The sequence below is a fragment of the Octodon degus genome, unplaced genomic scaffold, assembly GCF_000260255.1.
Source record: "Octodon degus isolate 3935 unplaced genomic scaffold, OctDeg1.0 scaffold00236, whole genome shotgun sequence".
Classification (NCBI taxonomy): Eukaryota; Metazoa; Chordata; class Mammalia; order Rodentia; family Octodontidae; genus Octodon; species Octodon degus.
This window is the reverse complement of record NW_004524812.1, coordinates 2,018,022-2,032,452: the sequence shown is the minus strand read 5'-3', so window position 1 is coordinate 2,032,452 and position 14,431 is coordinate 2,018,022. Positions and strand designations below refer to the sequence as shown.

The 14,431-nt window shown below is 45.1% G+C and overlaps 1 protein-coding gene across 1 annotated transcript in view; it reads right to left on the bottom strand.

Annotated features, from left to right (window-relative positions):
* Il13ra1 (interleukin 13 receptor subunit alpha 1) overlaps positions 1–10,923 on the bottom strand; it is a 59,785-nt gene extending 48,862 nt beyond the window's left edge. Inside the window, exons 1-2 of the mRNA XM_023706034.1 lie at positions 10,885–10,923; positions 4,465–4,798 (exon numbers count right to left, since the gene is read on the bottom strand). Coding sequence (XP_023561802.1) covers positions 4,465–4,798; positions 10,885–10,923 — 373 coding nt within the window. The remainder of the gene's footprint in view (positions 1–4,464; positions 4,799–10,884) is intronic.
* Between the last annotated feature and the right edge of the window lie 3,508 nt (positions 10,924–14,431).

The following is a 14,431-nucleotide window of genomic DNA, read 5'->3' as shown; positions in this document are numbered from 1 at the left end:
TGTTGAAAATTAGAGTTTACCCTAGACTACCTTAAAGATGCTCAAAATCTTACATTAGCTCCCGGTAACTTCAACAGTCAAAATGTTGAATAGCTTGTACAATTATTGAAAAGATCAAAATTTAAACTATATTTTCTATTAATGTGTACTGTTTTTCACACCATGATAAAGTTGAAAAATTGTAAGTAAGATCATAATTAAGTTGGGGACCATCTGTATTTTGCCACAAATTAAAAATATACTCTCGAAGACTTAAAATATAATCTCCATATGTTCAAATATACATGAAGAGATGTGAATTGTATGCCCAGACATACATAAATAAGTGGTGAGCTATACTTCTCATAAATGCCTTTAACAGCCCTTCTTGTTTAATTTCAGTATAGTACAGTGTTTGGGAGAATAGACTGCAGCCAAACTGCCTGAGTTCATATCTCAGCTCTGCTATTTACTAACTGGCAAATTATTTAACCACTCTATTCCTCAGTCTTCTCTCCTATAACATGAAGATAAGGAACCTGTTGCAAAGGGTTATTATAAAAATTTAAAAAGTTAATACAGGCAAAGTGATTAGAACACTGCATACACAGAACAAGTACTATGTAATTGTTAGCTATTTTCCTTTTCTCTTTTTTTTTTTTTCGTGGTACCAGGAATTGAACTCAGGACCCTGCACTTGCCAGGCAGGCACTTACTCTACTGAGCTATCTCCTCGGTCCTATTTTCCCTTTCTAAGAGACAAAATGGTTGTAAACAGTTGCTTCGGTTTTCTATGAAACTGTTATGTACCCATGGCCTTTGAGATAGAAAAGTATCTGCCTTCCTTAGGCATCTGTTTGCAACAGCTTCTCCGGGGCTGATCGCTGATTTCACAAAGGGAAGTAGGAAGGAGGAAGGGACCCAAGTATCTCCGCTCACTAAACTGCAAACTCCAAATGAGCTTGTACAGCCATCTAGCACCACATGCCACATGAATGAGGAGTTAATACAATCACTATACTTGGCTTGACTAGTCTGAACAATAAACACTACAGGTATCCAAAAGAGCAGCAACTGTGAGGCCTGCCAGTTACATGGAAGAGGTACAAGGCATTTCGCTTAGCCCACAGCTTTTGCTCTCTCCTATAATCATAGGAACTGGCAGAGACATACACATTTCGGGGAAAGTTGAGAAAATACTCAGTCATATGTGAGTCATCATCTCCTTTCCTCACATTCACTCAGTCATCACTCCCTCTCTGTAGTTTTGCAACATCTTTTTAACCACCTCCCTCATACTGATGTGCTCCGTGGAGCACCATAAGGAAGGCAGATGCTGCTAAGACATGGACTGGATGGGAGGCCTACAAAGCACATCATGATGCCAGAGCCCTGCAGCCCCAAGTCCTGTGGCACTTTGCCGTCCCATGGTTCTTCTTCCAGGTGAGGTCCTCCTGCTTGCTTCTCCTCCAGTGTCATTTCCCTCAAGCTACACCCTGCTGGCGTCCTTCAAGGGTAAATAAGGCTCTTCTGCCAAGCCAGTTTCCTTACTGTCCACAAAGGACCTCTCTGATCCTCCCACCTGGGCCCCTGCTCCTGCTACCCTCTCCCGCTAGGAATCACTTTTCTACCCACCTTGAAGTCCAAGCTCAAGTTGTACCTCTTCTGAGAAACTATCAACCCTTAGTTTCCTCTCTTATGACCACCTGTAGTATTTACTATTTGGACTACACAGTCTAACCATTATAAAGCTGGTCTCCAAAAGGCAATCATCTGTCTTGTAACAAACAGTATATATACTTTCTTTTTCTTCTCTTTTCCTTTTTTTTTTTGGCGGAACCGGGGATTGAACTTTGGCGGAACCAGGGATTGAACTCAGACCCTTGGACTTGCCAGGAAGCGCTTATCCTACTGAGCTACCTCCCTGGCCCCAGTCTATATACTTTCATGGGTCACAACCAGTTCTGTCCTGCCACCCTAGAAGTCCCCTAGCTCCTGTCAGCCAAGGACTTCTTTGGGCTGCGAGAGCCGCTGAGTACCTTGGTTAAGGGCATGGCATCTGAAATCTGGCTTCTGGGTTGGGAAGCCTAGCTCCTTCATTTCATTTAAACCTGGATCTCAGCTTCACTGCACTTCAGCTTTCTCATACACAAAATGTAACCAATAACAGCACGTACAGCTTAGGCCAGTGATGGTGAACCTATTAGAGCTCTTAATGATACACATAGCCCACTGCAACATGCATGCCATAGGTTCACCACCACTGGTTTAGGCTTTTGTAAGATTAAATGGAAGAGCACAGTGTGGTGCACTCCTGGAATCTCAGCACTTGGCAGGCCAATGCAGGAGAATGAAAAGTTCAAGGCCACCCAGGACTACACAGCAAGTTCAAGGCTAGGCTAGGTTATATACTGAGACCCTATGTCAATCCAAAAATCAAAACCAAACAACATAAAAGGTTAAACAACATAGAAGTTAAACCCTTAGAAAACTGCTGGGCATAAAGTAAGCACTACACAAATGCTAGCTATTATTAAGAAACGGCACAATGTAGGCTACTGAGCTAAACAGACTATAAACAAAACGGGTAACCTGATCATTTCAAACACTCAGAGGATCAGAGCTGGAGGAGCTTTCAGAATTTAGGAAGTTCAAGCTAATTTCACTGATGAGCAAACTGCAGCACAAGGGAAGGGGAGAGAACTAGCCCAGAGGCTCACTGCTAGTAAATATCGAAACCACTAAAACTCAGGTCTGGTGACTAGAGGTACTACATTCCCCCATCACATCTCAATACAATTCTATCAATATATCTAATAGAAAGAGAGTCTCCACGCATTAAGTAACTAAGTTATTATCAAACCAACATGACAACACTGATTAAGTGGGGGCTGCCAGCATTGCCTAGAAGGCCTACTGTTGTTTCAGGTGTGTAAGAGGGGGAATCTGTAGGAGGGAGAGTGTGGGAGTGACACTATGAAAATCAGGAGACTAATGAGATGTATGACCTTAGACAACTCCCTTCCCTTCTCTGGACTGCAGTTTCCCCATATACTTATGAAAATCAGATCAGGTGTCCCCATTTGAACTAGAGGGATGTTGGATGCTTTAAGAATATAACATATTCTTAAAGCAACTTTCCCAAGCCTGGTTCAGCACTAAATAAGGCAGATAGTTGAAGGCTAGGGGGTGTAGCTCAGAGGTAAAGCACTTGCTACGCCCTGGATTCCATCCCTAGACTGCAAAAAACAATAAACAAGAAAACAAAAACACCTTCTCTTCAAGGTCTTTCCATGCCACCCTATTTACAATGGCAAACCGGTTCCCTGACTTGGTTTCTCTTCCCAGTACTTGGTGCTGTCTGACATGTCACATTATTACTACTTTCCCCTCTGACACTGCCAGGAGCACATTAGCTCCACTGTACAGGGACTTGATCTATTTGCTCACTCATTCTTAGCACCTAGAACACTGCCTGACATAGAGCAGACACATCCGTTTTATTGCATAGATCAATATATGGCATTAAGATTTCCTAATTGACAGTTCAACTCTGGTTTCAAAGTACACTGATAAAAATGCAATAAGCATATTGTTGGCATCTGTCTCAGTGTGATAATAAAATTTATAAAATTTCGGAGCTACTATTACTACCCAAAATGTTCAATTCTTGCAGCAATCCTGTAGGGTTGATTAGTTAAAAGCAGCTGCACAGGAGTGAACAGGATGGAGAAACTTTGTCATCAATATTTGCAACTCTTCCATACATCTATGATTATCTCAAAATGTAAAATTTATTAAAGAGGGACATCTGCCCGGATGCTGCTCTGGCTTTCCCAGTGAACGCAACAGAAGCCATGGCCCTCAATCAAGTCCTTTTAATACAGGGCCTGGGATCTTCCTCAGTTCTTCAAGGTCCACACCAGAAACTTCACTTTGATAGTGCTGAGCAGTGCGGCTCTGGGCGAAGAGCCCGTGAAGTTTGGGGCTCCGCAGACGTGGGTCGCCAACCCAGCTCTTGAGTTCACAGTCTGAGCCACTGGCCTGTTTCGGTTCCATCCTCGGGCCCCAGCCTCTCGGCTCTTCCCGGCCACGCAAGGGAAGTGGGATGATAGCAAGCCTCCTCCAATTCCGCCGGCGCCGCGCTCGAGAAAACCCCGCCACTCCGGGTCCCCCGCCTCGAAGGGAGCGCGAGCGCCAGGCCCAGAGGCTGCGGTCGCTGAGCGCGGAGCGTGGCCAGGACAGCCCGCAGCTCCCCGTCGCCGCGCCCCCCGCCCCACGGCGTCCTCCAGCGCCGGCCTTTTGCCGAGACCCCTGCCTCCCGCCACCGCCAGGGCTCCGTGCTCACTCACCTGAGGGCACGGCGGCCCAGCCGGCGCCGGTGCAGAGCAGCAGCGCCCACAGCCCCCAGCCCCGCGCCGCCAGCTCCATACGGCCCCTCGCCTCGAGCCCGGCCGGGCCGGAGCCTGGGCAGTCTCCGCCTACCTCGCTCCCGCTCCCACTTCCCGGCTGCGCGCCGCGGAGGCTGGGGGCCGGGGCAGACGGGAAGGCCCGCCCCACCCACGGCCGCAGGTAACCTGAGCCGGCGAGCGAAGGCGGGCCCGCGGCTGGGTTCCACCTGGCCTCGCCACCCCTTTGCTAAGCCCAGATCCCAGACCCAGCAGTGACTTCCTTGACCACTCCCGGCCAGCTCAAGCGGCTGCCGGCCCCCGCCCTCTGCGCGGTGGAGGCAGCGCCCGCCCTCGTCGAGGCTAAGGTGCACACTCGCCTGGCCGTGTGATGCCAAGGGCTGTGCCCTGGGGAGCACTAGGACGTGTTCCTAGGGAAAGAACCTTGGTCTGGGAGCCTGGAAACCTGGCTGCCAGCTCTTGGCCTCTGAGCTCTCTTGTTTCCTAAGCTCTGACTCCAGAGTTAGTAATACTAGGCTTGCCTCACTGGGTGGACTGGAAAGTCCACGTAGGGGCTTGGTGACACTGTGCTTTATGGAAGGGGCAACCGGTGTGTCTGAAAGCTGGTAACATTAAGTAGGACATAAAAGCAATATTCCCAATCTGAGGGACAGTACTACATTATGTACTTGAATTTTTAATCACATAACCAACTTCCTCTGTATTTTTCAAGGATATAAATTGAAAGGATAAAATCTGAAAGCAGCATGCTGAATACATAAAATTAGGTGCCTATGAGAGCTAGCAAGGTTGGGGAGGGGGGAACTGAGAACCCTTATGAGTGTGCTATTACTGCTGCAGCAAATTACCACAACTTTAGTGATATAAAACACAGATGTGTCGCCATTGCAGCGATTGAAAGTCTTATAGAGCTAAAATCAAGGTGTGGGCAGAGCTGAATCCCTTCTGGAGATTCCAGGAGAGGATGTGTTTCCTGACTTTTCTGGCTTCTAGAGACTGCCCACATTCTTTGGTGTGTTGCTGTACCACTGTACCATATTTGCTTCCCTTGTCATGTCTCTGACTCCGCTCTTCCTGACTCCATCTTTCCTTTATAAAGATGCTTGTGGGGCTGGGGAGATAGCTCAGTAGAACAAGTACTTGCCTGGCAAGCACAACGTCCTGAGTTCAATCCCCAGTACCAAAAAAAAAAAAAAAGATGCTTGTGCTTACACCCAGCTTCACAAATAATCCACAATAATCCCCCAATCTCAGAGCCCCAGATTTGGTCACATGTGCAGTCATTTTCATTATGTAAGGAACCACATCTGCAAGTGTTGAGAAGCAGGGCGTGGATAGCATGGAAGGAGGCATTACTCCATCACTCTCCCCCCTAGAAAAGACTTACCTCTGGATGGGTGAGACCCACGAGATGCAGTACAGCTTGATCAAATCAAGCCACCAATTAATACACCTGAAAGCAGTTATAAAAATATAGCAATGAAAAGTTGATAATATACCTAGTGCAATATACCTAGTCTCAGACTCACCCAAAAGGCATCAGGCTGTTTAACCTAGCCCAGTAGCTGTGAGCATTTTAGGGCTTTCAAGGAAATAGCCTGACTGTGGCACATGTGCCTTAGGTTTGCCTCTGCCGACCTTGCCAAAACAAAGGTACCACTCTTGGGATAAAGGTCTCAGTTTCAATAGTTATGAAGACCTTCAAGGAATTATGAATGACAGTCCTTCAAAGTAGACATTTCTGGGGGTGTTGCTCAGTGGTAAAGCACACACTTAGCATGTGTAAGGCCCTGGGTTCCATCTCCTGAACGAATAGGAAAAGAGCAGAGCAAAGCACAGCAGACTTGCTAACAAAGAGCTGTGAGCCCATAAGGGTAAGAACATGAAATTGTGGAGTGTAAAGAAGGGGCTTTAGAGGAGGAAAGGGGCAAGAAAGGCTTCTAGGAGGAGGGCCTACCTGCCCTGAACCTTATGATATTGATCCTGGCAGTTAAAGGTTCAGCATAAATCCACATATACAATAATATATAATACTATAGTATATATTTGTATCATATATTATACAATTATATGTATAATATGTATATTTGAATAAAATAAGGTTAGTGGAAACACTATAACAACTATCAAAGCTGATAGAACTGAGAGATCTTACCATTATTATTCAATCTCTCTGCAAATAGGTCAGTGACTCTCAAACCCAAAACCTTCTTCCCCCTGATCACCAGACACATATGCACTTGCTGAGATTTGCTGGAAACATTATACAATAAGTTTATAATAACATTTCCAAAATGACCATGCCAACTGCCTTTTAAGGCATGTCCAGCTGGAACAGGAGCTGCTGGGGACTGGCTGAGTGCCATCATGAGCTCTGGCTGGCACAGACAGTGCTCAATCCAGTGCACAGTAACAGTAGCACATGATTAGCAAAATAAGGGCTGTGACATGTCATTAATCCCCAGAAAAGGCCTGAAGAATTTGAGCACTGGGAAGAAAAAGACAAAGGACTGCAAGGGCTGGGAGGGGACTTGATTTCCTTTCACAGAGAGAATTTTGGCTTACTGCCTGCACGACTGTATAGTTAGTAACCTTTATCTCCCATCCTAAGCATCCAACAACAATTTTTAAATTTTTCTGATGGTGTTGGAGAGGGTTAAGAATGCTGTTTGTTTCTTCAACATGAAACCATTATTTGCAATCTGTGTGTCCTCTTATTTGAAGGGCATCATGGATTGAATCAGGCCACGATTCTGGTATGTAGGAAGAATGAAGACAAATGGAAGGCTTTCCAGGAACCGCAATAAACACTAACTCTCTGGCTTTGTGTAACCAAAATCATGATGAGGCAACATCAAGTTTTAGCTTTAACTCTTAGCCCCCTGAGGCTTGAGTGTGAGACTGCCAGCTACCTTGTTGCTTTGGCCCCATGAGGCTGGAGTTCTTGGCTGTCCTTTATACTTGAGTTGCTCCTTTTTCCCTGTTTCCTAAGGCTTGCTACTTTTGCAGGTGGAAAGAAGTAGGAACAAGAAAATGTTCAACAAAAATAAAAAAAGGCTCTCCTTCTAGCCAGGAAGAAACATCCCCATGAGTTCAAAATGGATGGGGATACCAGCATACATCACAGGATTAGGTGAAAATCTCACAAAGGGTCCTCTATCATTTGTTAAGCAAAATCAAAACAGATCCTCACACTACTGCAATGCAAAGAAAAGGGGGAAGTCACCACCAGGGGAATTTCCCTTCTCCTGACTTTATAGCAGTGGCTCCCAACTGGGGGCAATTTTGCTTCTCAGGAGATATTTGGCAATGTCTGGGGATATTTTGGGTTGTCATGACTGATAAGGGAGGGATGTTCCTGGCGTCTAGCAGGTAGAGGCCTGGGGTGCTGCTGAGCATCCTCCAAGGCACTGGGACAGCTAACAACAAAGGCTTATCCTGCTCAAAATGACCACAGTGCAAAAGTGTAGCTCAGTGCTAGAGTGCTTGCCCAGCATCCAAGAGGCCCTGAGTTCAATGCCTATTGCCATAGAAAAAGAAAAGAAAAAGGAATTCTGAGCTAGAGTATTCTTTTATATTTCATCACACCTACCAATTTTCCTAGTGCCCATCAAGAAACAGTGAGAGAAGGCTTGTAAAACTATTTGCTTGTGCAGCCTCCCTTTTCTGTATCCAGCACCCCTAGTTCCTCCATCCCACTGTCTAGCCATGTAGTCACAGTAGATTGTAAAGCATCACTTAGAACTAACGCCTCCCACACACCTCCATGGTCTTATTTTGTGTCCTTGATACTGCTTACCGCAATGTCTGTTCAAGCTGACTCTAAAGATACACCCTCCATGAAACAGATATTTTCCAAAATACAAATCTGATCATTTCATACCCCAGGTTAAACTCCTTAAGTGGCATCCTTCCCCTCAAATGTCCCAAAGGGAATTCCTAACTCCTTTACTTGCAAGCTTGCCTCTGCAGGACAGATTAATTCTCAAGACTCTTCATAACCTCTTTCGAGCCAGGCTCCTAGGTCACTCAGAGCTGTAGCAGCACTAGCTGACTGGCCATCCTCAGGCTGAATGTCCTTGTGGAGTGTGTGTGTGTGTGTGTGTGTGTGTGTGTGTGTGTGTGTGGTTGTTTCTGCTGCAGGATTCAAATTATTTTTTTAAATTTTATTTATTTATTTATGTGTGTGTGTGTGTGTGTGTGTGTGTGTGTGTGTGTGTGTGGCCAGCTCAGCCCACCAGGGGGCGGGGCTGGCTGGCATGTGGTGCTGGGGGATTGAACTGTGGTCCCTGTGCTTTGCTAAGCTTGTTCCAAATAGGTGCTTTAGACCACTGAGCCATCTCACCAGCCCCAGGATTCAAGTTCTTGGAGGCCAAGGACTCCCAGTTCAAGGCGATCCCAGGATTTCTACCTCTGGTAGAAAAATGTTCAGGGCAATAATCTAATTGTAAGGGACAACCACCAGGGGGCTTGTCTTGGGGACCCGTGTGTACAGTAAGTGCCCTGCTCTTACCTTGATTCTGAGTTTTTTGGGGGATGACTTGGGGAAAGCACCCACTGGCACCACAGAGAATATAAAGATGACTATAATGCGGTTAGCAGCACATGCCTGTCCCCAATGTTTACAGTTAATTACATTGATCCTCACTCTTCAGCAAGTGAGTTCCTGATTTGATTTTCACTCGTTATACTAAAATGAATGACAGGATCCTTTCAACTTAGCCCGACTAGACTAAGCATCCACTGGAGTGGCTGGATCAGAGCCTATAGCACTGTAGGCTCCTACAGTGCTCACTAAACTAACATTGTTGTTTTTGTATTATTTGGGATCAAATCTTCAGCCTCCACCTGTTAGGCAAGTGTTCTGCTACCAAACCACAACCCCCAGCCCTACAGTAACTTTTTAATTGAATGGGATCTGTTCCTGCTTAGAACTCTTGCATGTCAGCGTCATCAAGTGACCTCAAGGGTTTTGCCCTGTCTGACTTCACTGCCTCTCTAACTGCCTTTCCCTTGGCTCCATTATTTTCCCCCAGCCACACTGATCATCAGGATGTTTCTCACAAAAGCCAAGTACATGCCTATCTCCGGGCTTTTATCACACCTAATTCCTTCAATACTTGTTGCCTCTCCCCAAGATATCCACATCTCTCTCTCTCTCTCCTCATTCAGATGTTACTGAGGCTTGCCTTGGCCACCCCATCAAAACAATGATGAGCTCCTAGCCAGACATAGTGGTACACACCTAGAATCCCAGCTACTTGGGAAATGGGGACAAGATCAAGTTTGAGGCCAATCTGGGCAACTTAGTGAAAGCCTTTCTCAAATAAAATAAAACAAGGACTGGGGATGTCACTCAATGATAGAATACCTCTGGCTTCAATTCCCAGTATCATTAAAAAATAAACCCCATCAAGGCACCTCCTTTTCTCCCTTCCTGGGCAGCTTTATTTACAACACAAACTTGTAAATGTTACAAGTACTGAGATTTTTTTGCCTCTGATTTATTCCCAGAGGTGGCACATGGCACAGGTTACATGCCCACTAAATATATTTTAATGAATACATACATTGCACTTTGTTAGATGCTATGAGAGGTAGCAGCCAATGAACAATTTTGGAAACAGTTCCTTTCCCTTAGGAAGCTCCTAGGCTTAGTAAAGTACAAAAACAATTAGAGAAAGTGCAACAAACAAACAAAAAATAACCAGAAACATTCACCTGTGGTACAGGTTTAGAGAAAAACAAAACAGACAATTGTGATTGGAATGACTTTGGAAAACTTATTAAAGGAGATGAGAGTTAAACTAGGTCTTAACAGAGAACCAGAATGATAGAAAGGAGAGAGGAAGGGGGCAGGAGGAAAAGGAGACAGGAGAAGAGAGGAAAGAGGAGACAGGGAGAGAGAAAGAATGGAAATGGGGAGGAGGAAGGGAAAGAAGGGAAGGGGAGGGGAGGGAAAGGAGGAAAGGAGAGGAGAGAGGGAGAGGGGAGAGGGGACAAGGAGCAAGCAGGAGAGGGAGAGGGGAGGAAAGGGGAGGGGAGGGAGGGGAGGGAGAGGAAGGAAGAGCCAGGCAAGAGAAAGGAATGCCAGAGAAGGTCAGTTTGTGGCTTGCTCTCACAAGCAATAAAGAAACACATAACATTTTTTTAATAAACAAAGTGGTAGCATAATAAAGGTGATGTTTAGGAGAGCTAGCTCTCTAAAATGAATGACTAAGACCTCATAAATTTTTTGCTGGAGGCAGGAAGACCAGGGAAACACTATTTGAGGTGTTGGCAGCTGGAGTTGGGGACAGCCTCCAGGCAAGGGGGAGGATGTTGGGAAAGATAAAAACCAGAGGCTGTGAGGCTGATTCTTTCCTGAGCAAAATTATTTGGGGGTGCTGCTATATATAAGACAGCCTGTACCGCCGACTGTCTCTTGTCCCCATGAAAATATTCACTGTTTTCCCAGATGCTCCAGGCCTCACTCTTTTCATGCTATACAGCTTACCTCTCCAGAATTGGCCCTGTTCTGTGTTCCAACACTCATGTCCTGCAGAGGAAGCCTCTCTGTGTGTTGGCATTCAAGGCTCCTCTCTTGGACTTTGGTTGGGGTGGTGTCAGCCCTGCCACCCCCCAGGACCTCAGCCAGGATCTCATGCCAGCTTTTCACTGTACCCTCTCCGCTAAGCATCTAAAGCTCTTCTCAGGCCCTGCCCCCTTCCCTAGTCCTGGCAGGACCATCCAGATCTTGTGCACTGTCAAGCTTTTAACAGCTTTGCACCTGGCCACTCTGCATTCCTATCTCAGCCTGGGTGGCAAGGGGTCCTCAATGTCATGATTCAAATGTGTTATTTGCATATTTGTGGCCTATACTTCCCTGCCCTTGAGAGGTCTTCACTGTTTGCCTTGAGAGTAGAAGGTAATTAATATTTGCATTTTACCAGATAAACCTCCAGGCCCTCTTGCCTCACTCACAAGGTCTCTCTGTGAAGGGGCCTCTTTGCATACCAGCAACTCTGCCCTGCTAATCAGCACTCTGATTTGCATATAGCAAAGCATCCCCAGAGGTCACTTTGCGAACCTGGTTTGTGGACAGAACTATTTGCAATGATGAACTGCAGGCCTGACTCCGCACTTGGAAAACTCCAGGCTTCAAGGGAAACAGCAAAACTCATCCCAAAATAATCCTCACGTAGCCCCGTCCCTCCATGCCTTTCACCAGGATTGCCCTCTTGGTCTTTGATCAAGTGGAGTTCACCTCCACAGTAGCATGTCTGGGTGCTGCGCTGTGGCTACATGCACCCTGGCCTAAGAGACAGAGACCAGCAAGGGATAGTCAGCTCACTCTTCTGCAGCCACAGTTTCCAGGATGGTACTAATCTTTCAAATGAATGAAGTCTGTGTCACGGCAGTATATAGTTTATTTTTGTAAATGTTCCATGAATGTTAGAGGAAAATGCATAGCCTCCATTTACTGGGCACGCTGTTCTATTTTTATTTATATTTTTATTTTTGTAGTACTGGGGATGAACCCAGGAGGCAGTGAACTACAAACCCCAACCCTTTTTGTATTTTGTGTTTTGAGGTACAGTCTCAATAAATTACCCAAGCTGGCCTTGAACATGTGTTCTTCCTGCCTCAGCCTCCCATGTAGCTGGGTTGCTGCTGTATGCTAGTGGGCCAGTTTGATTTTGTATTTTCTGTTTTTCTTATTGTTTGGTTCCTTTTCATCCTTCCCACTCTTAACTTCTTTCAAATGTCGTGAAGTTATTATTTTTTTAATCTTTCTCTTTTCTTGACAAGGATGTCTTCTGTAAAATGGGCATAACAATGCCTACCACCACAACGATTCCTGTAAGGATGAGATGTGAGGCGAAGAAACTCCCATGAAGAATTTATGCAGTGCCCAGAGCATGATAAACAGTAAAAATGGGAACAATTATTAGAATTTCTAGTACTCTTTCGTCTTTATAGTTCCCTCATCACTTAGTGGTTCCGCTTCTATTGTTCTCCTTTCTGATCGCCTTGTCCCATTTGTTCTCAGTCCTTTTTCTTTCATTTCTCCTTTGCTGCCACTCAGTTTCCTGTTTCCTCTCACCCTTTCATCCCCAGGCAGCGACATGTGCAGCCTGCAGTGATGAAAGCATCTTGGGAGGAGAGCTAGTATGAGGGCCACAGCAGGAGGGCCACAGCAGGAGAGGGAGAAGCGTGTGCAGGGGCTTTCCTGCTGATTCCTACTCTGCAAGGGAGCAAAGACCATGCTCAACACCCAGCCAACTACGGGCGCCATGCTAGGCTTGCCGTGTTGAAATTGGATCAGCTGGCTCCTCTGCCTGTGAACAGTATAAAGGCAACAGAGCCCAGCAGGAAGGTTTGCCTATGCTCCTTAGCGGTTTCCTCTGTGGAGTAAAGCCCATTTGCAATCTTCACACTCAGGGAGTCCTCTGTGGGAGACTGGGTGTCACCTCACTAGGAATTTGTATATGCACCATCAGATCCTGGAAAGAGGAACCATTTGTACTCAAGCACACTGTGGTCAGAGGAAAATTTTGTCATCATTGTAGTAACAGAGCTGCAACTAAATTTAGCAAACTGTAGATTTGTTTTTCCTGATGGTTGGAGAAAGAAATATGTTTTCTTTCTAAAAAGCGACAAGTCACTAATTGGTACTTGATTGCTGTGGAGATTCTTTACTCTGTGTAATTTAGCTCTTTACTTTTCTGTGTCTTTGTAACATGACGTTCTTTCAGATATACTGTGTCACTGGACAACACTGGTACTTGATGTAGTTTTGGGTGCTTTTCCATTGTCTGGTGGTTTCCGTCCTTAGACTGAAATAAACAGAGATGCACAACTTCCATATTTGAAATGGATCTCACTCTTATATGTGAGTCTAAGCTATTGATAGCAATTGTGCATATGCTTTTATTCTGCACAAAAATTTTGTATAGAAATTGTTGGGGTTTTCTGAAATTTCTTTATCACAAAAGTGCAACCTCACCTTATGGTATAGAAAAAATGCAATGTATTCCTGTTAGCATAGATAATAACAAGAATGTTTCTCTATGATTCAAAAATTCTACAAAAACAAGCTATATACAATTTATCATAGCTTTTATTACCAAGGAGAATGCTACCACCAGCATATTATAGCAATTAAAGGAACAATTTGATTTCTTAAAATCTATAAAAAGATTAGGGTGGTAGAAATTAAGGAAGGTGACTATACACCTAAAAGAAGCACACAGGGGTGCAGAATGAAATTTACCCAGGAGGGGAGAGAGTTATGGGAATGTGTAGAACAATGTGTGGATGAGAAAGGGAGGACAGGAAGGGGAGAGAGAGAGAGAGAGAGAGAATATTAGATGCAGAACTGCCATATGATCCAGCAATTATACTTTTAGTTATATACTCCAAAAACTTTAAAATCATGATTCAAATACTTATTTGTACATTCATATTTGTAGCAGTATAATTCTTAATAGCCAAAGTAGGAACCAAATGTCCGTTAGTGGATAATTGGATAAAAATGTGTTATATAAGGACTGGGGAGATAGTTCAGTAGAATAAGTGCCTGCCCAGCAAGCACATGGTCCTGAGTTCAATCCCTGGTTCCACACAAAAAAATGTGTTATATACACACAATGGAATATTATTTAGTCTTTAAAGAGGAAGAAATTCTGACATGTGCCACAATGCAGAGGGACCTTGCAGACATTATGCTAGGCGAAATAAGAGAGTCACAGAAGAAAAAAAGAACATTACAACTCTTATATGCACACTGTGGGAGTCTCATGTGTGCACAGGCAGAGCTTATGGAAGACAAACAGATCATGGGGGTGCTACACTCGCTAGCGTAACCATCCATTGGTGACTCTAGCAGCGGAGAGTGCTGTTGGAGTGTTAGGCCTGGCCAGAAAAGAACATAACGTGGAAGGGTATAGCTCCCTCCCTGGTCTGTCTCTCTCTGTCTTTCTGTCTCTGTCTCTCCCTCTCTCTGTCTGTTTCTCTCTCTCTCTCTCTCTCTCTCTCTCTCTCTCTCTCTCTCTCTCTCT